At 36.9% G+C, this 26936-nt stretch overlaps 1 protein-coding gene and 1 pseudogene across 6 annotated transcripts in view; one reads left to right on the top strand and one right to left on the bottom strand.

Moving 5' to 3' along the window:
• BABAM2 (BRISC and BRCA1 A complex member 2) overlaps nt 1-26936 on the top strand; it is a 460841-nt gene that overhangs the window by 127779 nt on the left and 306126 nt on the right. For all 6 annotated transcript variants that reach the window (XR_004428422.1, XM_033176181.1, XM_033176177.1 and 3 more), the window contains one exon: nt 14100-14294. Coding sequence is in view for 5 of the 6 variants with exons in the window: in XM_033176181.1 (XP_033032072.1) it covers nt 14100-14294 (195 nt within the window). In the remaining variant the exon portion in view is untranslated. The remainder of the gene's footprint in view (nt 1-14099; nt 14295-26936) is intronic.
• LOC117062540 lies at nt 4837-5588 on the bottom strand (annotated as a pseudogene).

The raw sequence follows: 26936 nt of genomic DNA, 5'->3' as shown, positions 1-26936 counted from the left end.
ATTCAGACTTTATATTATCCTATCATAGGAAGAAAGTAAGCCTTTATTTCTCAGCAGTCCCAGCTGATGTCTTTATTTATCTCATTGGGTTTGATTGGTTATGTGTTCAATGGCTGAAGCAAACATTGAGCTAAGTGCATAGACAATGTTGATGGGGTTAGATAGTGAGGACCTATAGAGCTTATAGAGGACTGGAGGTTCCCACTCAAAACTCATACCTGAGAATGGGGAAGGGAAGTCTCCCCAGCAAAATTTGGGTTGATGTTATCAGCAAGAGGGGAATGGATGTTGGACATGAAACAATGGATGTTTACTAAATGTAGGTTTAGGCCAAGGATATTATATGGATCTGGGGATAAGTGGTAGAGTTTTTAGGGGGAAGAGTAAAGATATTGAAAGCTCTTTAATATCCCATGTGCTGTGCTTTGTGGATATGCTTTCCTTCAGTTGAGTGTCTATTTTGCTTTGCTTTTTCTTTCTTGCTCTTATAGCTGCATGTGGCTGTTACAACCCGAAGAGCCTGGGGTAGTCTCCTTTTCATTTGGAGTTTTATCTGCCCATTTCCACATAAGTCGTGTTACTAGGACATTGGTGGTTTTAAGACCACTGGCCAGGAAAGCCTGTAACTGGGATTTTGACTAAGAGGAAGAGGGTCTGGCAAATATTGCAGGTCTAAAGTCCAGAGAGCTCAGCTAAGGTGAGGAGAAACAGTTACATAATATAAATCCTTGTAGCCCAGGGGCCTAGTTTCACTAGGGAAGTCATCTAGGGCAGAGGTCCGCAACCAGGTGCCAGAGCCTGCAGATGTTTCTCCAGTTGTAAATAACAACTTGGTTGAAGCTATTTGCTCTTCTTGTTCCATACCGCCCATTCCTGTGGGTTTCTTTGTGATTATCATAGTCAGAAGGAAAGAAGAATCTACCGTGGGGTCTGGTGCCGTCTGAGACAGGAAAAAAGTTACTATCTTGATTTGGGAGAATGGAAAGGAGTCCCCTATGGCTATAAAATATTCAGTGCCAGCAGAGGGTCGCTAAGCTTAAAAAATCTTTCATTGTGATTTAAATAATTTGCTCCAAGTTTAAAATCTTTGGACGGAATTTGGATTCTTAACTTTCTAAGTTTGAAAGATTCCTGAAGACATTTTCTGATGAAAAGTGTAACACTAACAAAGTGTTTGCTTTAACTAAATGATTGCAGTTAATTTCTTGTAAAGAAACACAGAAGCACCCATTAACTTAAAATAAGCTCACACTGTTGTTTCTTGTAGTACAGCCAGGAAAAACAGTAACAAGCTGTCTCCTTCAAAATCACATCCCTGGATGATATTCGAGCAACCTGGAAAATTTAAATACATCCCCAGGAAAAACAATTTGAATTAAGTTAGAAATCATATTTGCTAATTCCCTTTCTGCCATTGCCTTTCATTCTCTGACTCTGAGTAGCATTAATTGAGAAGGTGTGTGGCATCAATAGCTAAGGTAAATGGTGACATTCATTTCAGAGCCACAGCCAACCTAGGGCCACAAAAATAGTTTTAATGTTTAGGATTCATAAATCAAATTTAATCTACATTGACATTTTGTCCTAATAATATTAATTCGTATATTTTTGAGAAACCACTGGTTTAAAACTTGAGCATTTTGGCCCCAAATAGATTTGATTTTGTATTTAAAAGATATTACCTTACAATTGTGAGGATAAAGACAAAACCTATGGAAGAAAGAGAATAGATTTAGTTATTAGTCATTCTAGTACTCTTCACGGTGCTGATATTCAATAATTTTAGTGTTCTTGGCCTTAGTTCTCTAATACGTATTTTGGAAAATACATTATTTTTATTCTCTAAGTATTTACAGTTTTAAGAGAAGAAGGGCTAATTAAGATTCTTTTCCTTTGGGTATTCTTTTCATTCCTGTCCCATTTGAGGGAGTTTCCAAGATAGAAAGGAATCTGCCTACTTTCTTTTTCTTAATGAATGAGGAAGATTGGATCAAGAGATGTGGTTTAAAATTTCTTCCCTCTCCACTTCTCTCCCACTTTTGTTTCCTCCCATTTATCCATCCCCAATTCTTAAGAAAGAAACACAAGCTGGAAATAAGCTGGCTGATCCTAGAGACTCATTTGAAGTGGAAATTCAAGATGGAGTGGGGCTGCATACTGGTCACTTTCTTTTAAGAGGAACTGAAAGGTAATCTATATAGCAATTTCTGATGGGCAAGAAGGGACGTTACAGGCTTTTGAATTTTATAAATGAGGCCATAATTATAATTAGGTATCATTTTGGGATACTTTTACATGTTTTAGGTTTAAAGCCTACTTGCCTGTGGAGGAAACTAGACATGTGAAGTATGCCACCTCGAAAGATGCTGACACCCTGGTACAAAATCGAGATGATAAATTCTTGTAAGATTCCACCTGTAGATCATCTCTTGATAGACATTTGAACACGCCCTAGAATTCCTGTTAGTTGGAAGTCTGGCTTACCTAGCAACTGATTGAGGCTGCCTACCGAATGGCATTTTGAAAAGTTCAGACTTACAATTTCCTGTTTTGCTTTTTCTCCATTATGAGTCTTACCAGTCCTATCACAAACTTTTATGGGAAAATGGTTTCTCAGCTACAAAGGTATTTGTGCATTTTGCCCAAGACATATGTTGTCCTCAAGAATATATAACTGTCATGTTCTGTATTGACATGAGAATCAGGATCACATTACCACAAGTAGCTAGAAGATTTTATTGATTGTAAGCCAGGGAATGGTCTGATTGATTTTATCCTGCAAGTTAAAAAAAAAAAAAAAAAAAAAAAAAAAAAAGCAGTTTTAGAAGGACACACACACACACACACACACACACACGTGTGTGTACACATGGCTAACAGCGAAGTTGGTTGTTGGTTGAGAGGCAGATCAGAACCTTGGAGAGCTCAAGATAAAGGAGGGGCAGAACCACAATCAGAAGCTTCCATGGCTTCCATGACTGCTCCCAAAAACTCCCCAACACGGATGAGTTTTTCTGGAGCAACTGCCAGCTCCACTCTGCTTATTGTTAAATCCTACATATGTAGGATTTAAGAAGATAAATCCCTTTTACTCCAAGCATGAGCTGCATATTTGTTGACTAATTTGATAATTTGTGGCTAAAGTCTTAAAAACAAAAATGGAAAGGAAAGAAACAAAGGGACATACTTTTCTTTAGCACGTTTTTGTGAAGATCCTATGCTGTTCCTCCATGGCCATGTTGTGATTACGGATTCCACTTAGCAGGGCTTCTGGGATTGAGATGAAAGTCACATATAGGACTGGTGGAGGTAAAGTTAAGGTTTCACTGAACTATTCACTGTGTATTGGACTAGATCAATTTTTTCCAAAAAAGATTCTTTTCAAATAACATCTTTGATAAAACTCCAATCAAGCCAAACTAAAACAAAAACTAGGAGAACAGAGATGTTCTGGTTGAAACAGCGTTTGGAAGTCTGAAGTGCCTTCTGTTCAGACTAATTCTGGCTCCACCAGAAGCCCCTAAACACAGGTCGCAAATCACCATGTTTTACCGGCGTACATTCAGTTTACTTGTCAGACACAGTTCCTAAGTAAGTGTAAGGACTTACCCTGTGTTTCTAGGAATACTTTTACTAGCCCAAATCCCAGAAGTGGCCATTTATTGCTGTCTACTTAGGTATTCATTTGGATGGCAGATATTTGCATTTCTTTCTTTTCTTTTTTTTTTTTTTTGTCACTCAACTTGTTTATGGTAAGTCTCAGCTTCAGTATGAAGCTGTTTTTTTTTTTTTTTAAATCAAAACCCTGCATTTTACATGCTAAATATCTTGGCAAGTAGGTTGTTAAACATAGTAATGAACTTAAGACAGCAAGAGTGAGGAGTTAACAAAAGCTAAACATTGCAGCCTAAACAAAATTCATACAAAAAATAAACTATCACTGGTTACATAAAATTTTCCTGACTGGTTAAAACTTAAGTATAAAATATGCATTTTAGAATCCTTAGCTATCAAGTTCAAAAAGTACCAGTGTCTATTTAAAATAATTCCTTTCCCAAGCCAAAGTGTAATCAAAATTATTTCAAATGGCATAACACATTCTAATGCTAAAAAATATTCATGATTATTGAAGTGGAGGTAAATCCCAGAGCTTTTGGGACTTTCTCATGCTGCAAATGGCTGTTTCTCTAGTTCACTCAAAGCAGCATATGACAGCATCCAAGGATGACACTAAGCTCAGTAAAAGGCAAGACTGCTGGTAGCCAGCTTTGACACAATACAGATGTGTGAGGATCAAAGGCACACTATTCTGCTAGCTAAAGAGATAGCAAACCACCCCCTCCAACCTCCTTCCCCAGGTAAATAAAAGTATACAAGGGGAAAAAATTAAAATTCACTTATTTACAGAATAAGGGTTTTGAAATATTAATGTAATCCCTCCTTCAAAAATTTTAACTAGAGTCATCTGGTCATTTCTGATCACATCTTAAAGATATATCCAGATTCAATTTCGGTTGGTTTATCCTTAGACACTTCTAGTCAAAAGTATCGATTTTATTCCCAAATATCTTAACCACTAGTATGACTGCAGTGTATTATCTCCCAGAGCTATCAAGCGCTGGAAGAGAAAAAAATAGATGTTCAAGCAGCAGGCAACATTTATGTTTGAAACATTTATGTTGAAAGATGCCTTTCAGACAGTGGCATCTGAGTGGCTACTGAATAGTCCAGGAATAATTCTAAAAACAAGAAAATTCATGCATTTTAGTAAATATGTTGTAGTTTTCACAGTTGAAATTTCCTCAGACATTGTGCTTTCTTTTATAAGGGAATCCTGATTTTTATTAATGTTATGGTGAGTCAGGACTTGAACTAGCAGCCTTCTTTTTCTTCTTCTTACTGTGTTTCTTATGCTTCTTTTTCTTTTTTTTTTTTTTTCTGTTGCTTTTTCTTGTTCTTCACTGCTTTTCATCTTTTTTGCTCATACCTCCTCAATATACTCTGATTCTGACAAGGACTCCGATGATAAAGGTTTATCTTCTGAGTATATCTTTCTCTTTTTTCTGAGTCCTTTAATGTCCTTTTCTTTCTCAGTGGCATCTTTTGACTTCTTTTTTTTTTTTTTTTTAACTATCCTTACTGTCTGATTCAGTTTCTGATTTGGACCTTTCAGAAGATTTATGTGAATGGTTCTTCTTTCTCTTTTCTCCATTTTCCTTGTCTCTTATCCTTATCTTCAGAATCTGAAGAACTGCTGGAAGAATCAGAGCTTGATGAAGAAGAAGATGAATACCTACCAGATTTCTTCTTTTTTCTTTCTCTGTCGTTTTTTGGATGAGCTCTCACTTCCACTTAACAATTTCCCCCTGTGGTGTTCTAGTTCTTTCTTCCATTTCTCATTCATTTTATTCAGCCAAAGCCCCAGAGCCTTTCTTTTTCTTTTCTGGTTGCTCTTTTACTTCTTTCCAGGTAGGCCTTGGTCTATTCAGATAATCCTGTATTGTTGGCCCTGAAGACTGGATTGAACCCCTTGATCTTGCCATTGCTGTTGGATGCATAGAGGCCACCCATTTGTCCAACTTCCCCATGGTGCTGGGCTGAGCGCACAGTCGCACACCGAGGGAAACCTGGCCAGAGAGACGGCCGAAGTGGGCCCTCCGCAGGTGCATTTCTTTCTAATTAGCTTCTGTGCATCCCAGAATCCACTGTGTTTTAGACTGTAATGAACAACTTCAAACATCATAGCAACAATCTCATCAGACTCTATAGGCTCTGCTTACAAGGAGGAAGAGAATTATTAGAATGTTTGAAAATAAAGCCATGGAGGATCACAGAACTACCCTGTTTAATTTTTTTGCCTTACCAATATTTATTTCTATGAGTGTGCTACATTTTGTAGTAATGAAGAGTACTACTATGATATTCTTTCTTGTGTCCACTTCATTTTGTTCTTAATAGTTGGATCTTCTCAAGAACAAAATCCCAAAATATAATCTGCAAGTTAAAACCATAAGGGATGTATATGATTGGCAGGCAATGCTGTGTTACCTTTTTTTGTTTGCCACATGACTATAAATATTTGAAGGGTAGTTACATGGAAGAAGGAGTAGACTTGCTTTTCTTAATCCAGCTTCTCTTTCTCCCATCCTCAAATTCATGTTATGTCCACTCGACTTTTTAAAATTTGTAACTTGTTATATTTGAAGAAATTAGGAAAATATGTTTAAAATTATTTCAAGTGTTTTAGATGATACATTAAAGGAATTATACATACTTAACAAAATGTACAGTGTAAACACTTATTGCTGATAATACTTGGTCCTCTTACAAATAGGTCAATAGCAAATTTATTTTTGTTGTTATCCTTGGTGTTCTCCAGATGGAGTGACATTTAAAAAAATCATGCTTGTTCAGTTCCAGTTTTGTTAGAAATGTAAAATGTTACTGGTGATTTCCTAAGACTTGCCATTTATTTTATTTTTTCTGCATATTCTATATAATTTATTCATGATTATAGACATTAGAAGTTTAAAATTAGAATTTCCCTAATGCACCGTTACTTTCTATGTTGTAGAAAGATTTCTATTTTTTTCTTTTTTAACAGCATTATTGAGATCTAATTGATATATAGCTCATCCATTTGAAGTATAAAATTCAGTTGTTTTTAGTATATCCGCAGAGTCGTGCAGTCATCAATTACCATAGTGAATTTAGAACATTTTAATCATTCCCAAAAAGAAGCCATGTGCCCATTAGCAGTCCTCATTTCCCCCCAAGTCCCCAGCCCTAGGCAAGCACTAATTTACAGTCTGTCCCTGTAGGTTTGGCTTTTCTAGACATTTTGTATAAATGGATTCATACAATGTGTGGCCTTTAGGTCTGCCTTCTCGCACAGCTTAATGTTTCAAGGTTGATCCCTGTCATTGCATGAATCAGTATTTCCTTTCTTTTTATCGTGGAATGATACTCCATTGTATGTATGTACATATTGTATTTATTCATACATTGGTTGATGGACATTTGAGTTGTTTGTACTTTTTATCTATTAGGAATAATGCTACTATGAACATTTGTATACAGTTTTTTTTTTTTAATTTTTAATTTTTGTATTTCAGTAGGTTTTGGGAAACAGGTAGTATTTGGTTATATGAATAAGTTCTTTAGTGGTAATTTCTGAGATTTTGGTGCATCCATCACCCCAGCAGTGTACACTGTCCCAAGGTGTAGTCTTTTATTTCTTGCCACCCTCACCCTTTCCTGAGTCCCCAAAGTCCAATGTGTCATTCTTATACCTGTGTGTCCTCATTCTTATACCTTTGTGTCCTTGTAGCTCTTAGCTCCCACATGTGAGTGAGAGCATACGATGTCTGTTTTTTTATTCCTGAGTTACTTCACTTAGAGTAAGTCTCCAATTCCATCCAGGTTGCTGTGAATGCCATTATTTCATTACTTTTTATGGCTGAGTAGTATTCATATATATGTGTGTGTGTGTGTATATATATATACACACATATATATACACACACATACACACACACACACACACACACACACACACCACATTTTCTTTATCCACTTGTTGATTGATATTTGGGCTAGTTCCCCATTTTTGCCATTGCAAATTGTGCTGCTTTAAACATGTGTGTGCAAGTATCTTTTTCATATAATGTTTCCTCTGGGTGGATACCTAGTAGTGAGATTGCTGGATCAAAAGGTAGATCTACTTTCAGTTCTTTAAGGAATCACCACACTGTTTTCCATAGTGGTTGTACTAGTTTACATTCCTACCAACAATGTCAAAGTGTTCCCTTTTCACCACATCCACGCCATCTGTTGGTTTTTGATTTTGGCCATTCTTGCAGGGTGAGGTGGTATTGTATTATGGTTTCGATTTGCATTTCCCTGATAATTAGTGATGTTAGCATTTTTCCGAATGCTGGTTGGCCATTTGTATATCTTCTTCTGAGAATTGCCTGTTCATGTCCTTAGTCCACTTTTAAAAAAATTTTACTTTAAGTTCTGGGATACATGTGCAGGACGTGCAGATTTGTTACATAGGTATATATGAGCCAGGGTGGTTCGCTGCATCTATCAACCCATCATCTAGGTTTTAAGGCCCACATGCGTTATATATTTGTCCTAACGCCCTCCCTTCCCTTACCCCCCAACCCCTGACAGGCCCTGGTGTGTGATGTTCCCCTCCCTGTGTCCATATGTTCTCATTGTTCAACTCCCACTTAATGAGCGTGAGCATGCTGTGTTTGATTTTCTGTTCCTTTTAGCTTTCTGAGAATGATAGCTTCCAGATTCATCCATGTCCCTGAAAAGGACATGAACTCATTCTTTTTTATGACTGCATAGTATTCCATGGTATATATGTGCCATATTTTCTTTATCCAGTCTATCATTGATAGGCATTTGGATTGGTTCCAAGTCTTTGCTATTGTAAATAGTGCTGCAATAAACATAGGTGTGCATGTGTCTTACTTTTTAATGAGATTATTTGTTTTTTTTCTTGCTGATATGTTTGAGTTCTTTGTAGATTCTGGATATTAGTCGTTTGTCAGATGTATTTTCTCCCCTCTATGGGTTGTCTGTTTACTCTGCTGATAGTTTCTTTTGCTGTGCAGAAGCTTTTTAGTTTAATTAAGTCCCATCTGTTTGTCTTTGTTTTTGTCGCATTTGCTTTTGGATTCTTGGTCATGAAGTCTTTGCCTAAGCCAGTGTCTAGAAGGGTTTTTCCTATGTTATCTTATAGAATCTTTATGGTTTCAGGTCTTGGATTTACGTCTTTCATCCATCTTGAGTTGATTTTCATATAAGGTGAGAGCTGAGGATCCAGTTTCATTCTTCTACAGGTGGCTTGCCAATTATTTCAGCACCATTTGTTGAATAGGGTGTCCTTTCCTCACTTTATGTTTTTGTTTGCTATGTTGAAGATCAAATGGCTGTAAGTATTTGGCTTTGTTTCTGAGTTCTCTATTCTGTTCCATTGGCCTATGTGCCTATTTTTATACCAGTAACATGCTGTTTTGGTGACTATGGCCTTATAGTATAGTTTGAAGTTGGGTAATGTGATGCCTCCAAATTTGTTTTTTGCTTAGTAAGACTTTGCATTTAGATGAATGCAACACAAAAGAGTTTTGGCTAAGGAAGGCACAATAAACTGCTTCAACTGTGACCACTACACTTTAGCATGTTGAATTCGCTTTCTGGAAATGTTCTGCAAGGCTCAGAATTTAAGAAATAGTAAATTCAAAGTTACTTGAAGCATGTGTATTTAGGGCTAAATGATGCAAGATTTGTTTTCCAGAAGGTTATGGCACTGGCTAACTTTTTTAGTTGTTTAGAAAAGACAATTGGAGTCTGACCTTGTAAAATGTAAAAATGACAAATGGAATTTCTTAAACTTTGAGATTGAAAAACAGTTTGAAATGAAATATGTGAAGTGTGAAATAAAATATGTGGAGTATGCTATTATGTTTTCTTAAAAGCTGTATTTCCATTATGAAAGTATGTTCATGTCTTATGTATACATACATACATATACATGTATATACAGTCAGAAAATTTGGAAAATACGGAAAAACAGGAAGAAGAAAAAAACTCTTTTAAATAGCTTCCAACTACGGATTTCAGTTATTAACATTTCTCCCAATAAATTTTCCATGTACAGATGGTTTTTGCTATGGAAGGTTGGGAGAGGATGGGGATAGCCAAGTTGTAATCATAATGTGTATGCAGATTTATGTCTCTCCTCATTTAATATTTTAACAAAAGTATTTTCTGTGCTATTGCAGTTGTTTCTGTGCTATTGTAATTGTTTATACAATTATATATAATACTGTTATTATATATATAATATATATAATTATATATATAATTGTATAAACATACTGTAATAGTATAGAAACATAGTTGCAGATTATTTATTTGAATTACATTAACAGTTTTTAAAACAATTCTTATTATCAGGTGTCTAGATTGTTTGCAGTTTCATGATATTACAAATGACTCTATGTGTATTTCTATCTATAAAGTCCCCCCCCCCTTATTTTTAGTTATTTGCAGATTAGCTAGATTCCCAGAAATAAGATTTCTAGGGGCATTGAGAATAAACATTTCTAAGACTCTCTCTCTCTCTCTGTCTCTCTCACACACACACACACACACATGCATATAGTGAAACTACTTGTATGAGTTTACAATTCTATGTGTAAAAAGGTCCATGAAATTATATCTTCACCAACATTGGCTGTTTGCTGAAAAAAAGAACTTGGCTAATTTAAGATATAAACATTGTTTCTCATAATTTTTGCCCTACTTTCTTCTCTTGTGGGAAATGCTGGGTGAGGGACAGGCCAAATCAGAAGGTCTCATGGGAGCCAGAAACAATTTGTGGAGCTGAAGCACTATCAGGATAATAAGTTGAAAGTAAGACACTGATCTGAGGGAAGCATGTACCATGGAAGCAGTGTTTGGAGCTTCAAAGAGTGGGAGAGGCAGCACAGAGTGGCAGAGCCATGGGTCATGTGGAGGAACTTAGGAAGGGCCAGACATTGGTGTCATGTGCAGGCCCTGTGTGGGGAAAAGTATCTTCTGTAGGGAGAGGATCTTATGATATAGTCTGGAGGGAGACTTAATATTGTTCTTTACATTCTTTTATGCCACTTAAAACATATTTGTTTTACTGTGTACATATGTTACTTTTCAATGAAAAGTTAGTTTATTAAAAAGGAGAAATGAGGAAAATTATACTTCTTTAACTACTAATGGGCTTGCATACTTTTCATATATTGTCAGTCTCTTTTAATTTCCTTTTATTTTACCGATATGCTAGAGAGTTGGGCAAAATTTTGTAGTAAGATTTTTTAGATAATTTTCTTGTTATATTTCTAATGTATTCCTGTACCTTATCCTTTTATTAGTTGAACATTTTTATCATAAGATTAATTTAATTAAAGAATTTTTCCCCCCCTGGAAAATTTTTTCCCCTCCCTTATTAAGCAGAGGTGGTTCCAAGTCTCATTTCTTCATTTGCTTAGTTTCCTCCTTTATCTCCCCAAAGACATGGACGGACTACATTGTTTCTTAATGTTTTCCATTCATTGGTATCCTCACGCATGTCTAAATTTGTGGTACTGTGGCCGAAAAACTATGGGTTTTAATAAGTGGAACCGGAATTGAGGGTGAGCTAGGCCTTGAAACTACTATTGCTCACTGTCTTTCTGAAGAAGGAAGCTGTGTGGAGGAACTGTGAGGATTGGTTGGGCTTGTTCAAGTCTGCGGGGCCATTGATATGGGAGCCCATAGGTAGGTGGTGGAATGTATTTACGAGAGAGAAATGTGGAAAGGTGAAGGGTCACATGAACTGGGAGCACTCCTCCTGTCAGGCGGCCTGGACAGGGGAGCCAAAGTATTCAAAATTACCACTATGCACGAGTTCGCTCATGACCACAGAGAGGCAAGTGCTAGTTCATTGGCTCAAAACTGATATTTTAGTTAACTGATTGGAGGAAGAGTAGGAAGATTTACATTCTACACAGTCTCAATTATTGTTTACACTTGAATGTGAGCAGTTATTTAATCTCTCTAGTTAACTAGTCTTTAAAAAGAATTGGTGCGATACCTTCCCTGAACTGTTTCATAAGTGTTTTAGTGAGAATGAATAAAGTTTCTGTTATAAAATAGTAGTGAATTTTCTTTTGCTTTTGTTTATTGTCTTTGACTATGTTTTATCACTTTCTCTGAGTGCATTTTTCATTCCTCATTTTTGGAATCCTTTTTTTTGTATGCTCTTTTCTGTGTTAATATGTGATGTGCCCTGTGCCTACTCTTTGTGGCCATCCGCATTTTAGATTTCTTCCTTCAAGCATTACCAAAAGAAGTAGAAGAAGAACTTTATGAATAGAGAGAGAGACACTTATTTTTCTCTTTTTCATAGATGCCTGCTAATTTATGCCTCCTCCTCCTCTTTCCCTGAAGGACCTTTGGGCATTTTTCTCTATCTCATACTCGAGAGAATGGAAAGCTCCAATGCCTTGTATTGCTAGATGTGTTTTTAAAATATGCCCTATTCTTAGGGAGTAACTAAAACTTTATATATCTTCTGTTTTCTCCCCTTCTAGGCAAAGTGGTTCAAACCGCAAATTACCTAACAAGTAAAAGTGGTCATATAGCAATACTAGAGGAATTTTTATCTTGTTTAGTATAGCTAAACCATCCTTGATGGGAGTGTTTTCCAGTGAGTTTGCCTTGAATGGCTAAGGAGATCAACAAAGAAATTATATTTTAATGGAAGGAGACTGGTTAGTATGTCTTTAACAATTCGTTTGAATCACTTGAAATGAATTCAAGTTGGTAAGGTATGTTGCCAACTTATATGTTTTCGTAATGTTTTAGAACTGTTTGGATATAGGTCTGTAACTTACCAAATAACTAAGGAGAAATGACAGAATTTTAAAAATGTAAATCAAGACAACTAAAGCTTTTCTTTTTGCTCTAGTAGGGAGCGAGGACTGATGAGGAATACTTGACCAAGAAATGGAATATTGTATTTTATTCTTGCTTATAAATGTTTAGCAGTGCTCTCTGAAGGAAATACATAGCAAGCTATGTTAAGATCATTTTAAGTTCTATACAATGCTGTTATATCCTATTGATACTTTGAATTTAGTCTTGAACAGCTCAGAAGGAGTCCTGCTATTGAGGTCAACAGATTTGCCAGGGAAAACTTTGTACTTTACTTATCAAATCACTTTCATACCAAGATACCCCTCTTATTCACTGTACGATACTGAAGCTCTTAACTTTTCCTCTGTTCATCGTCTTTATTTGAACATCCTAAGACCTGTTTTTCCTATAAATGAAAGAACACTTATTGATTTCCCCATTGTCATTTAGTTCCTATAAATCGACCCACTCAGTAGAGCAAAGTAATTCCTTTAAAAAATGCATTCCTTTACTTCTTATTTGTTTTCTTTTGATAGAAGCTATGCTTGGTTTGTCCTTAAGACAATATAAAGTAGTGTTGATGGTTCTCAAAAGTGTGGTCTGCAGACCTCTGGGGTCCCTGAGACCATTTCAAGGGTCTGCAAAGTCAAAACTGTTTTCATAATCATATTAAGATATTATGACTTCTTTTTTACAGTGTTAATATTTGCATTTACATTGCAGAAGCAGTGGTGTGCAAAACTGATGACTTGGCATTAACCACAGCAGACATCAAGCTATACTCGTAGTTATTTTATTCTCTGTTGTCACACATACTCAGTTAAACAAACAACAACAGTTCACTTAAGAATGTCTTTGATGAAGTAATAAAAAATATGAATTTTATAAAGTCATAACCCTTGAGTACACATGCTTTCAATATTCTGTGCGACAAAATGAGAGTACACATAGAAGACTACTGCATACCTAAGTATGTTGTCTCAAGGAAAATCATGAGTGTGATTGAGTTCCAAGCTGAACTAGCTGCTTTTTTCTTGGAACCATCCTTTTTTACTTGGAGGAGTGACTGATGGATGAACTGTGGTTATTCAGATTTGCGCATTTGGCAGACATTTTCCCATGTCTCTATTTTATGCCTATCTTTTTCAGGCCTAACCATCACCATTGTGCTTATATTTCTGTGAGGCTCTAGTGTTTACAGAGCGTTTATTTATATCTGGTATTACAGATACAGATGGTCTGTGGATCTGAGTTGAATTACTTTAGCATATAATGCTGAATTTAGGTAGAGATCGAAAAAAATTAAAATTATAAAAGAATAAGAAACAAATTAAGTCTTCCAGGGCTAAAATTATGGTCTTCTAGGATATTTAGGTTTCTTGTTTTGTTACTACCCGGCTTTACACTTCACTGTTTCTGCCTATTCATGATGGAATTCCTCCTCAATTTTTCTGCAAGGATTTTTTTAGAAGGCAGGAGAAATTGCCAATATCAAAAGATTTCTCTAACTTCATCTCTGGGTATATGGCTAACTAGGAGTAGTCTGTTCCTCTTAGATTTCTGTTACTCTTTTCCTCTACACCGATGTGTGGATTTATATGAAATTTCAGTTTTAACTGGTCTTTTATTTGTTATGGCTTCTACAGAATCTTGCCTCCTGGAATCCTTCAAATCCTGAATGTCTCTTACTTGTGGTGAAGGAACTTGTGCAACAGTATCACCAATTCCAATGTAGCCGCCTCCGGGAGAGCTCCCGCCTCATGTTTGAATACCAGACATTACTGGAAGAGCCACAGTATGGAGAGAACATGGAAATTTATGCTGGGAAAAAAAACAACTGGGTAAGAATTTTTGAGAATGGCAAAAAAGATGACTTCATCTATAATAAAATAATCAATTCAGATGTTCATTTGAAAATCCTAGTCATTTCTTTAAATAACCATGGTCTAGGTAGCCTATATGTTTCTCATAATTTAGAGTTTAAAGAGACCTTAATGTTTGTCTGGTTCATTGTGTTTCTCAAAGATATTACCTGTGAAGTTTGTAAGATGCAGAGTCTTATCCCCAGTCCCAGATATTCAGCAGTCAGAGGTGGAGCCTGAGGGCCTGCATGTGCTACCAGCCTCCAGGTCATTCTGATGTATGTGGCTTGCAGGTCACATTTTGAGACACTAACAAGTTTCCCCCTTTGAATGGAAAGGCTTCTCCAATATCCCAGTCAGGTAAGAGAGGTCGGTAACTCTGGAATCTGCTAGCTTACATGGTGCCTTTTATATTTTCTTTTTGTAACTTATAATTATATGACCCTTTAAAAATTCAAGTCAGACCTTATTGCTCCTCTTCCCAGAACCTTATGTACTTCTCTTTTTTCTCTCATAATAAAAGCCAAGTCCTTCCAGTGGTATAAAAAACTCTATATGGAGAAATGCAAATCAAAATCACAATGAGATACCATCTCATGCCAGTTAGAATGGCAGTCATTAAAAAGTCAGGAAACAACAGATGCTGAAGAGGATGTGGAGAAATAGGAATGCTTTTACACTGTTGATGGGAGTATAAATTAGTTCAACCATTGTGGAAGACAATGTGATGATTCCTCAAGGATCTAGAACTAGAAATACCATTTGACCCAGCAATTCTATTACTGGGTATATACCCAAAGGGTTATAAATCATTCTACTATAAAGACACATGCACACATATGTTTATTGCAGCACTCTTCACAATAGCAAAGACTTGGAACCAACCCAAATGCTCATCAGTGATAGACTGGATAAAGAAAATGTGGCACATATACACCATGGAATGCTATGCAGCCCTTAAAAGGATGAGTTCATGTCCCTTGCAGGGACATGGATGAAGCTGGAAATCATGATTCTCAGCAAACTAACACAGGAACAGAAAACCATACATGGCATACTCTCACTGATAAGTGGGAGTTGAACAATGAGAACACGTGGACACAGGGAGGGGAACATCACACACCGGTGCCTGTTGGTGGGAGGAGGCTATGGGAGAGATAGCATTAGGAGACATACCTGATATAGATGATGGGTTGATGGGTGCAGCAAACCACCATGGCATGTGTATACCTATGTAACAAACCTGCACATTCTTCACATGTATCCCAGAACTTAAATTTTATATATATTATATATGATTTATACCTATATATAATATATAAATATATATTTTGGTGTATAATATATATTATATATTATATATAGGTATAAATCATATATAATTTGTGTATTCTTAAGCACACCAGATATTCTCCTGCCCAAGGGTCTTTGCATAGACTGTCTGTTGTTAGGGATGTTTTCCCCAGATATGCACATGGCTAATACTCTTCTTCCTTCAAACTTCTACTAATGTTATGTTCTCAATGATGCCCTGTTAACACCCCCAGCAGCCGTTTTGAGGTATAATTTACATATCATAAATTTACCTGTTTTAAGTGTACAGTTAAATGATTTTTAATAAGTTGGCTGATTTGAGCAACCACCACCATTATCCAGTTTTAGAATGGTTCCATCACCCCAGTGAGATCCCTCATGTCCCTTACAGTTAATCTTGTTCCCACCTCCAGCCCTAGTTAATCACTAAACTACTTTCTGTTTCTATAAATTTTCTTTTCTGAACATTTCTTATGATGGAATCATACAGTATGTGGTTTTTGTGACTGACTTCTTTCACTTAGCCTATGTTTGAGGTTCATCCATGTTGTAGCATATATCAGTACTTCATTTCTTTTTGTGGCTGAATAATATTCCATTGAATAGACATACCACATTTTGTTTATCCATTTACCAATTAATGGACACTTGGGTTGTTTTCACTTTTTGACTTTTATGAATAATACTGCTGTAAGCATTCATGTGTAAGTATTGGTAATACCCCTTTTAAACATTGTGACTTGCACCCGTACCCTCTCCTCTATTTTTTACTTTGCTCCATGTGGCTTTTTTGCATTTCCTTTTGGCATGCCATGTAATTAATGTATTTGTTACATGTTGCTATATAAAATAATCATTCCAAAACTTAGTGGCTTCAAACAATAACATTTATTATCATAGTTTTTGGCAGCAATCTGGGTAGGCCCTTTGCCTCAGGGTCTCTCATAGGCTATGCTTGAAGTGTTGGCTAGGACTGTGGTCATCTCAAGGCTCGACTGGAGATGGAGTCATTATAAATGCATGCATGTGGTAGTTGGCATAGTTCAGTTCCTCATGGGTCGTCGAACTGAGGGCCTGAGTTCAGTGCTGGCTGTTGTCTGGAGGCCGCCTTCAACTGCTTCCCTCTCTACAGGGCAGTGCACAAGATTCAGAGCAAGCAAGTAGGGGAGAGCAAGAGGGAGTGTGTGAGCAAGATAGAAGTCACAGTCTTTTATAACCTAATCTTGAAAGTGACAGCCCATCACTTTTGCTGTATTCTATTTGTTAGGTCCAATATCCCACCCTCCCAACACACCTACACACCCCACACACATACCTACACACACACACACAGAATTACATAGGAGTATGAATACCAGAGACCACTGGGAGCCACTTAGAGGGAGCCTACCATACTTATTGATTATGTTTATTGTGTGTCTGTCCTCATTGGAATATAAAATCTTATGAGGGCAGGGATCGTTGTTCACTAGCAAATCACAAACACCTGGAACAGTGTCTTCCACTTCATTGGTATTCCATAAACGTTTTTGAATGAATGAATGAATAAACTCTCATTAAGCACAGAATAACTTTAGGTGCTCTTCTGTGCTAATTCTTTTAGGTTTCACTGTCTTTCTTAGGCTAAATAACACTCCCGCTTTTATTCTTCAGCTTTTTCTTTTTCTTTTTTGGAGACAGAGTCTCGCTCTGTGGCCCAGGCTGGAGTGCAGTGGCGCAATCTCGGCTCATTGCAACCTCCGCCTCCTGGGTTCAACAATTCTCCTGTCTCAGCCTCCTGAGTAGCTGGAACTACAAGCGCATGCCACCACACCCGGCTAATTTTTGTAGTTTTAGTAGAGACGGGGTTTCACTGTGTTGGTCAGGCTGGTCTTGAATTCCTGACCTCAGGTGATCCACCCGCCTTGGCTTCCCAAAGTGCTGGGATTATAGACGTGAGCCACTGTGCCCGGCCTCTTCGGCTTTTTCTTAAAGGTTTTGATTTTAAGGTTTTACACGTGATTAATGCCTTCGAATCAGCATGACTAAAATTTTTGTTATTACAAATCATGTTGTTTGTTCAGTTCAAGATTTTTTTCCTTTTGTAAAGTCTTGAATTTATATTTCAGTAAAAGACACATAACACTACATTTGCCATCTTTACTATTTTTAAATGTACAGTTCAGTAGTGTTAAATATATCCACATTGCTGTGCAACAGATCTCTAGAACTTTTTCATCTTGCAAATGAACCCATTAAACACTAATTCCTCCTCCCCTCAGCACTTGGCAGTCACTTTACTATTTTCTGTTTCTATGGTTTTGACTCCTTTAGATACTGCATATGGGTAGAATCATATATTTGTTTTTTGTGACTGCTTATTTCACTTAGCATAATGTATGAGGTTCGTCAGTGTTGTAGCATGTGACAGGATTTCCTTCCTTTTTAAGGCTGCGTAGTATTCAATTGAGTGTATTTACCATATTTTACTTATCTATTCATCCATCAGTGAACATTTGGGTTGCTTCTACCTCTTGGCTATTGTGAATAATGCTACATTGAACATAGGTGTGCAACTATCTCTTTGAGATTCTGCTTTGAGTTCTTTGGGATATATACCTACAAGTAGGATTGCTAGGTTATATACAATCCCATTTTTAATTGTTTGAGGAATTTCCATACTGTTTCCTTAACGGCTGCACTAGTTTACATTCCCACCAACAGTGCATGGTTCAAGATGCAAACTATTGATTATTTTGAAACATTAATATGTTTATATGGCTAATAAGGAAAACTTTGTTGAGCTTAGTTTATCCTCTATCCCCAGCATTTTCCTATTAAATAATTGACTTAATTGTCCTTACATAAATGGATGTTAGGTTAATTTGGCATGACTTCTTGGTGAATGTGTGTTGTCTTTAGTGCTGACAGGCTCATCTGAAAGCAGGAATCACTGTCAAACTAACCAGTCTTTAGTTTTTAGGATTTGCCTTCGTGTCTCATTCCCCCTTTTAATATTAATGTGAATTTGAATATAATCCAGTTTTATGGCACCCTTTGTTACCTAATAATTTTCAAAATGTTATTTAGTGGCTCAGCTAATACTTGAGGTGTAGTTCATCTAGGTGTAGAAGTTTGAATTCATTTCAAGCAGATAGTTTGTATTTATAGTATTTTTAAACTTTCTGTTTAATGTTACCGATATTCCTTTCTTTACTTACAAAACCTGCTACTGCTACACTTATCTCAGTTTATTTTGATTTGATATTAAGTAGTTTGTAAACATTAGGGCAATGGTTATGGATTCAGGTGAAGTAAAGAAACTGAGAATCCTTTAACAAGGCAAAGTAGACCGAGGTTATGCTTATGGCAGACCAGGCCTAGGAAAGGCCTAGTAGAAATGGTAGCTGAGACTATAGGAGTAAAATTATGAGTTGGAATTGGGGAGTAGGTCAAGAAACAGGGTATAAAAGTGAGTCTTGAGGGATGAACAAATTAGAGCTTGGCATGAGGGTTCAGGAGTATTAAAGGACAGCCCGCTAATGGAGGAAAAATCTAGACCAAGATTCCGGAGATAAACACTGGACCCTGGCAAAAGAAAGGAGCTTGATTTTGCACCAAGATTTTTTTGAATCAGGGACTGTATTAGTTTCCTATTGCTGCTGTAAAAATTACCACAAACTTGGTGGCTTAAGAAAACACAGATTTATTATGTCATAGTTCTGGAGGGCAGAAGTCGGAAATGGGTCTCCCTGGGCTAAAATCAAGGTGTTGGCAAGGCTGCATGCCTTCTGGAAGCTCTAAAGGAAACCATTTCAGGGTACTGAAGAAAGTTGCAGATATGCTCTCTGGGACATTATCTTTGAGAAATTTTGGAGAAGCAGAAAGATCCTAGAAGACTGTTGTAAGTGACGACATCCTGGAGATTTTTAAAGAAATTAAGCTCAGATCTTTAAGTAGATGATTTGCAAACATTAAAATAAAAATGCAGTAGTCAATTGGACAATAGTTGGGTAACTGGGAAACTATCATGACAAACTTAGTTTGCTTCTTTAAGGAAGGGTAATATCATAAACTTAGATGATCTCATTTTCAGTGAAGCACTTGGTCATTCTCTCTTAGTATTCTACTCATGTATGCTCCTTTCTTAGTTGTTGGGATCTGTGGAAGTGTTCCACCTAAAAGTTTGGGTGTAACTCTTATCAGCCTCAGGTGTTTTGTGGAATGTCACAGGGCTTTTCGTTTGACCTTTTCTTGTTAAGGGTTTTGTTAGGGACTTGAAGGAAATCATACAAAGTGTGAGTTTCTTTTTTCTGCTAGCATAGAGCTTAAAAAGATAGCTATTGTGAAAGATTACAGAATCAACATTAAAAATTATTTTTGTGTGCTGGAATGCTGCACTGAACTAACAAGATGCACTTTAGTAGGGCTAAGCCAGTGTGGGACTAATAGCATTTATGAAAAGTCTACTATGCTAGGTTTTGGGTTAAAAAAAAAAAAGTAGATCAGATATGGCTTTGGCTCCTGAGACTGTTAAAATCCAATTTAGAAGGTTTAATCTATATCTGTAAAAAAGGAATTTGAACAATACTAGATAGATTACATCTCAAATGGAATATACAGGCTGTGTGAGCAGTCAGCAGAAGAGACAATCACTGAGGAAGGGAGTGACCAAGGAAAGCCTTTACTGGTCAACTGCTGACCTAGACCCTGAAGGAAGGTGGACATAGATGGCTCTCTCAAGAGAGATGGTCAGTGGGTTGTATGATTAGGGGAAACTTAGGGGCATGACATATATGGGCAACAAGAATTGTAAGCATATATTCAAATGGCTTACTGATCAATAAAACACATCTATTATGTGTTAGTGGCATTTTGCAACATGAGGACATTTTTATCTGAAATAAATGGATATTTATTATATTAAAACGATAATAGTATATATTCTCTAAATGAAACATTATAAGAATCAGTAGGTTCTTCCTGATCTGAATGGAAATTCAAGTATTTTAGTTTTTTTCAGGTCCAAGTAGTCCATCTCATAAATGCTTGCTGTGAAGAATCTAAGACTGGGAATGATTATTTGATCCTTTTGCATTATGCAGTTCTGTATCTGTTAGAGAGGATGGTCTTTACTGTTGTCATCACTGAATTTTTCTTTCTGCCACATATTTATATTCTTAAAAACATTTCTGCTCTAAAAGTATAAGGCTTTGAAAAACCTGATACGCTTCTTCCTTTTACTATCAGCTGGCATGAGGAAAATGTTACCATGTAGAAGAGGAAAAGGGTTCTGATTTACTGTCAGTCTTCTGACAAGCCTGCGAATTTGAAATACACTATCCTCCCCACCCTATGCAGACACTCTTCTCCCTGCCCCCGAACCTCCATTTAGAGAGTTTTAGCAAGCACACCTTTGCAAGTAAACATTTACAAAAAATGCCCATTCTTTATTGTCTGATTCTTTACCTTTTTATTTTTATCAAATTGTTCCTCCTTATTGCTTTTCTCATCTCTTTTAATGATTTTTAGACATTGTAGTCCTTGTCTATGCTGGTTTTATAATGTTTAAGAAATACAAATAATAATTATAAAACTATAATGTTTAGGAAACCCCTGTTTTTCTAAACAGGTGAAAACAGATGACATTGGGAATCCCAGCACTTTGGGAGGCCGAGACGGGCGGATCATGAGGTCAGGAGATCGAGACCATCCTGGCTAACATGGTGAAACCCCGTCTCTACTAAAAAAAAAAAAAAAAAAAAAAAGAATGAAGAACATGTTTCCGCCTGCATGCTCAAAGTCGTTTTTTAAAAGTGTATTTTGTCAGGTTTCTCAAAGATCAGATGGTTGTAGATGTGTGGTATTATTTCTGAGGCCTCTGTTCTGTTCCATGGTCTATATCTCTGTTTTGGTACCAGTACCATGCTGTTTTGGTTACTGTAGCTTTGTAGTATAGTTTGAAGTCAGATAGCGTGATGCCTCCAGCTTTGTTCTTTTGGCTTAGGATGGTCTTGGCAATGCGGGCTCTTTTTTTGGTTCCATATGAACTTTAAAGTAGTTTTTTCCAATTCTGTGAAGAAAGTCATTGGTAGCTTCATGGGGATGGCATTGAATCTATAAATTACCTTGGGCAGTATGGCCATTTTCATGATATTGATTCTTCCTATCCATGAACATGGCATGTTCTTCCATTTGTTTGTGTCCTCTTTTATTTCATTGAGCAGTGGTTTGTAATTCTCCTTGAAGAGGTCCTTCACATCCCTTGTAAGTTGGATTTTATTCTGTTTGAAGCGATTGTGAATGGGAGTTCATTCGTGATTTGGCTGTTTGTCTGTTATTGGTGTATAAGAATGCTTGTGATTTTTGCACATTGATTTTGTATCCTGAGACTTTGCTGAAGTTGCTTATCAGCTGAAGGAGATTTTGGGCTGAGACGATGGGGTTTTCTAAATATACAATCATGTCATCTGCAAACAGGGATAATTTGACTTCCTCTTTTCCTAATTGAATACCCTTTATTTCTTTCTCCTGCCTGATTGCCCTGGCCAGCACTTCCAACACTATGTTGAATGAGAAAGGGCATCCCTGTCTTGCGCCAGTTTTCAAAGGGAATACTTCCAGTTTTTGCCCATTCAGTATGAATTGGCTGTGGGTTTGTCATAAATAGCTCTTATTATTTTGAGATACATTCCATCAATACTGAATATATTGAGAGTTTTTAGCATGAAGGGCTGTTGAATTTTGTCAAAGACCTTTTCTGCATCTATTGAGATAATCGTGTGGTTTTTGTCTTTGGTTCCATTTATATGCTGGATTACGTTTATTGATTTGCATATGTTGAACCAGCCTTGCATCCCAGGGAGGAAGCCCACTTGATCATGGTGGATAAGCTTTTTGATGTGCGGCTGGATTCGGTTTGCCAGTATTTTATTGAGGATGTTTGCATTGATGTTCATCAGGGTTATTGGTCTAAAATTCTCTTTTTTTGTTGTGTCTCTGCCAGGCTTTGGTATCAGGATGATGTTGGCCTCATAAAATGAGTTAAGGAGGATTCCCTCTTTTTCTATTGATTGGAATAGTTTCAGAAGGAATGGTACCAGCTCCTCCTTGTACCTCTGTAGAATTTGGCTGTGAATCCGTCTGGTCCTGGACTTGTTTTGATTTGTAGGCTATTAATTATTGCCTCAATTTCAGAGCCTGTTATTGGTCTATTCAGGGATTCAGCTTCTTCCTGGTTTAGTCTTGGGAGAGTGTATGGGTCCAGGAATTTATCCATTTCTTCTAGGTTTTCTAGTTTATTTGCATAGAGGTGTTTATAGTATTCTCCGATGGTAGTTTGTATTTCTGTGGGATTGGTGGTGATATCCCCTTTATCATTTTTTATTGTGTCTATTTGATTCTTCTCTCTTTTATTCTTTATTAGTCTTGCTAGCGGTCTGTCAATTTTGTTGATCTTTTCAAAAAACCACCTCCTGGATTCATTGATTTTTTGAAGGGTTTTTTTTGTGTCTCTATCTCCTTCAGTTCTGCTCTGATCTTAGTTATTTCTTGCCTTCTGCTAGCTTTTGAATGTGTTTGCTCTTTCTTTTCTAGTTCTTTTAATTGTGATGTTAGGGTATCAGTTTTAGATCTTTCCTGCTTTCTCTTGTGGGCATTTGATGTTATAAATTTCCCTCTATAAACTGCTTTAAATGTGTCCCAGAGATTCTGGTATGTTGTATCTTTGTTCTCATTGGTTTCAAAGAACATCTTTATTTCTGCCTTCATTTCGTTATGTACCCAGTAGTCATTCAGGAGCAGGTTGTTCAGTTTCCATGTAGTTGAGTGGTTTTGAGTGAGTTTCTTAATCCTGAGTTCTAGTTTGATTGCACTGTGGTCTAAGAGACAGTTTGTTATAATTTCTGTTCTTTTATATTTGCTGAGGAGTGCTTTACTTCCAACTATGTGGTCAATTTTGGAATAAGTGTGATATGGTGCTGTGAAGAATGTGTATTCTGTTGATTTGGGGTGGAGAGTTCTGTAGATGTCTATTAGGTCTGCTTGGTGCAGAGCTGAGTTCAATTCCTGGATATCCTTGTTAACTTTCTGTCTTGTTGATCTGTCTACTGTTGATAGTGGGATGTTAAAGTCTCCCATTATTATTGTATGGGAATCTAAGTCTCTTTGTAAGTCTCTAAGGACTTGCTTTATGAATCTGGGTGCTCCTGTATTGGGTGCGTATATGTTTAGGATAGTTAGCTCTTCTTGTTGAATTGATCCCTTTACCATTATGTAATGGCCTTCGTTGTCTCTTTTGATCTTTGTTGGTTTAAAGTCTGTTTTATCAGAGACTTGGATTGCAACCCCTGCCTTTTTTTGTTTTCCATTTGCTTCGTAGATCTTTCTCCATCCCTTTATTTTGAGCCTATGTGTGTCTCTGCACATGAGATGGGTCTCCTGAATACAGCATACTGATGGGTCTTGACTCTTTATCCAATTCCAATTTGCCAGTCTGTATCTTTTAATTGGGGCATTTAGCCCATTTACAGTTAAGATTAATATTGTTATGTGTGAATTTGATCCTGTCATTATGATGTTAGCTGGTTATTTTGCTCGTTAGTTGATGCAGTTTCTTCCTAGCATTGGTGGTCTTTACATTTTGGCATATTTTTGCAGTGGCTGGTGTTGTTGTTCCTTTCCATGTTTAGTGCTTCCTTCAGGAGCGCTTGTAGGGCAGGCCTGGTGGTGACAAAATCTCTCAGCATTTGTTTGTCTGTAAAGGATTTTATTTCTCCTTCACTTATGAAGCTTAGTTTGGCTGGATATGAAATTCTGGGTGGAAAATTCTTTTATTTAAGAATGTTGAATATTGGCCCCCACTCTCTTCTGGCTTGTAGAGTTTCTGCCAAGAGATCTGCTGTTAGTCTGATGGGCTTCCCTTTGTGTGTAACCTGACCTTTCTCTCTGGCTGACCTTAATATTTTTTCCTTCATTTCAAGGTTGGTGTATCTGACATTTATGTGTCTTGGAGTTGCTTTTCTCAAGGAGTATCTTTGTGGCGTTCTCTGTATTTCCTGAATTTGAATGTTGGTCTGCCTTGCTAGGTTGGGGAAGTTCTCCTGGATAATACCCTGCAGAGTGTTTGTCAACTTGATCCCATTCTCCCCGCCACTTTCAGGTACACCAATCAGACGTAGATTTGGTCTTTTCACATCGTCCCATATTTCTTGGAGTCTTTGTTCCTTTCTTTTTACTCTTTTTTCTCTAAACTTCTCACTTCATTTCATTCATTTGATCTTCAATCACTGATACCCTTTCTTCCAGTTGATTGAATCGGTTACTGAAGCATGTGCATTCATCACATAGTTTTCATGCCATGGTTTTCAGCTCCATCAGGTCATTTAAGGACTTTTCTACATTGGTTATTCTAGTTAGCCATTCGTCTCATCTTTTTTCAAGGTTTTTAGCTTCTTTGTGATGGGTTCGAACTTCCTCCTTTAGCTTGGAGAAGTTTGATTGTCTGAAGCCTTCTTTTCTCAACTCATCAAAGTCATTCTCCATCCAGCCTTGTTCCCTTGCTGGCGCGGAGCTGTGTTCCTTTGGAAGGGGAGAGGTGCTCAGATTGAAAGGATTTTCTATTTAATAAATGGTGCTGGGAAGACTGGCTAGTCATATGTGGAAAGCTGACACTGGATCCCTTGCTTACACCTTATACAAAAATTAATTCAAGATGGATTAGAGACTTAAATGTTAGACCTATAACCATAAAAAACCCTAGAAGAAAACCTAGGCCATACCATTGAGGACATTGGCATGGGCAAGGACTTCATGTTTAAAACAGCAAAAGCAATGGCAACAAAAGCCAAAAATGACAAGTGGGATCTAATTAAACTAAAGAGCTTCTGCACAGCAAAAGAAACTACCATGAGATTGAACAGGCAACCTACAGAATGGGAGAAAATTTTTGCAATCTACTCATCTGACAAAGGGCTAATATCCAGAACCTACAAAGAACTCACACAAATTTGCAAGAAAAAAACAACCCCATCAAAAAGTGGGTAAAGGATATGAACAGACACTTCTCAAAAAAGATATTTTTGCAGCCAACAGACACATGAAAAAATGCTCATCATCACTGGCCATCAGAGAAATGCAAATCAAAACCACAATGAAATACCGTCTCACACCAGTTAGAATGGTGATCATTTAAAAGTCAGGAAACAACAGGTGCTGGAGAGGATATGGAGAAATAGGAACGCTTTTAGGCTGTTGGTGGGACTGTAAACTAGTTCAAGCATTGTGGAAGACAGTGTGGTGATTCCTCAAGGATCTAGAACTAGAAATACCATATTACCCAACCATCCCATTACTGGGTATATACCCAAAGGATTATAAATCATGTTGCTATAAAGACACATGCACACATAGGTTTATTGCAGCACTATTCACAATAGCAAAGACTTGGAACCAACCCAGATGTCCATCAGTGACAGACTGGATTAAGAAAATGTGGCACATGTACACCATGGAATACTATGCAGCTACAATAAAGGATGAGTTTGTTTCCTTTGTAGGGACATGGATGCAGCTGGAAACCATCATTCTCAGCAAACTGTCACAAGAACAGAAAACCAAACACTGCATGTTCTCACTCATAGATGGAAACTGAACAATGAGAACACTTGGACACAAGAAGGGGAACATCACACACTGGGGCCTATTGTAGGGTAGGGGTAGTGGGGAGGGATAGCATTAGGAGATATACCTAATGTAAATGATGAGATAATGGGTGCAGCACACCAACATGGCACCTGTATACATATGTAATAAACCTGCACGTTGTGCACATGTACCCTAGAACTTAAAGTATAATAAAAAAGAAAAAAATAGAAGAAATTAAAAAAGAATATTTCAGTTAAAATTTAAAAACTGTGTATTTATTTTATATTTTGTAATCATTTTCATTTTGAAATAATTATAGATTTATAGGAAGTTGCAAAGTAGAGATCCTGAATATCCTTCACTCAGTTTTCTCCAGTGGTTGCATTTTCTGTACCTATAATAAAATACAGAAACCAGGAAATTGACATTGGTACAATGTATGCATATAGTTCCGTGCCATTTCATCACACATGTAATTTCCTTTAATCACCATTGACATCAAGATGCAGATATTCCATTACCACAAAGATATCTACTGCTACCCGTTTGAGCTGAGCTATTTTTAAGATCATAATTCTAAAGTGGTGAATTCCCATAATGTAAGAACTACTATTAAATGCATGTATCCTGTTTTGATATAATATATCGAAACAAAGATACATCATACATTTTCTCAATGGGTAA

This window comes from Trachypithecus francoisi, unplaced genomic scaffold (genome assembly GCF_009764315.1).
Source record: "Trachypithecus francoisi isolate TF-2019V2 unplaced genomic scaffold, Tfra_2.0 Lachesis_group17, whole genome shotgun sequence".
NCBI classification, from domain to species: Eukaryota; Metazoa; Chordata; class Mammalia; order Primates; family Cercopithecidae; genus Trachypithecus; species Trachypithecus francoisi.
This window is presented reverse-complemented; position numbering and strand designations above follow the sequence as displayed.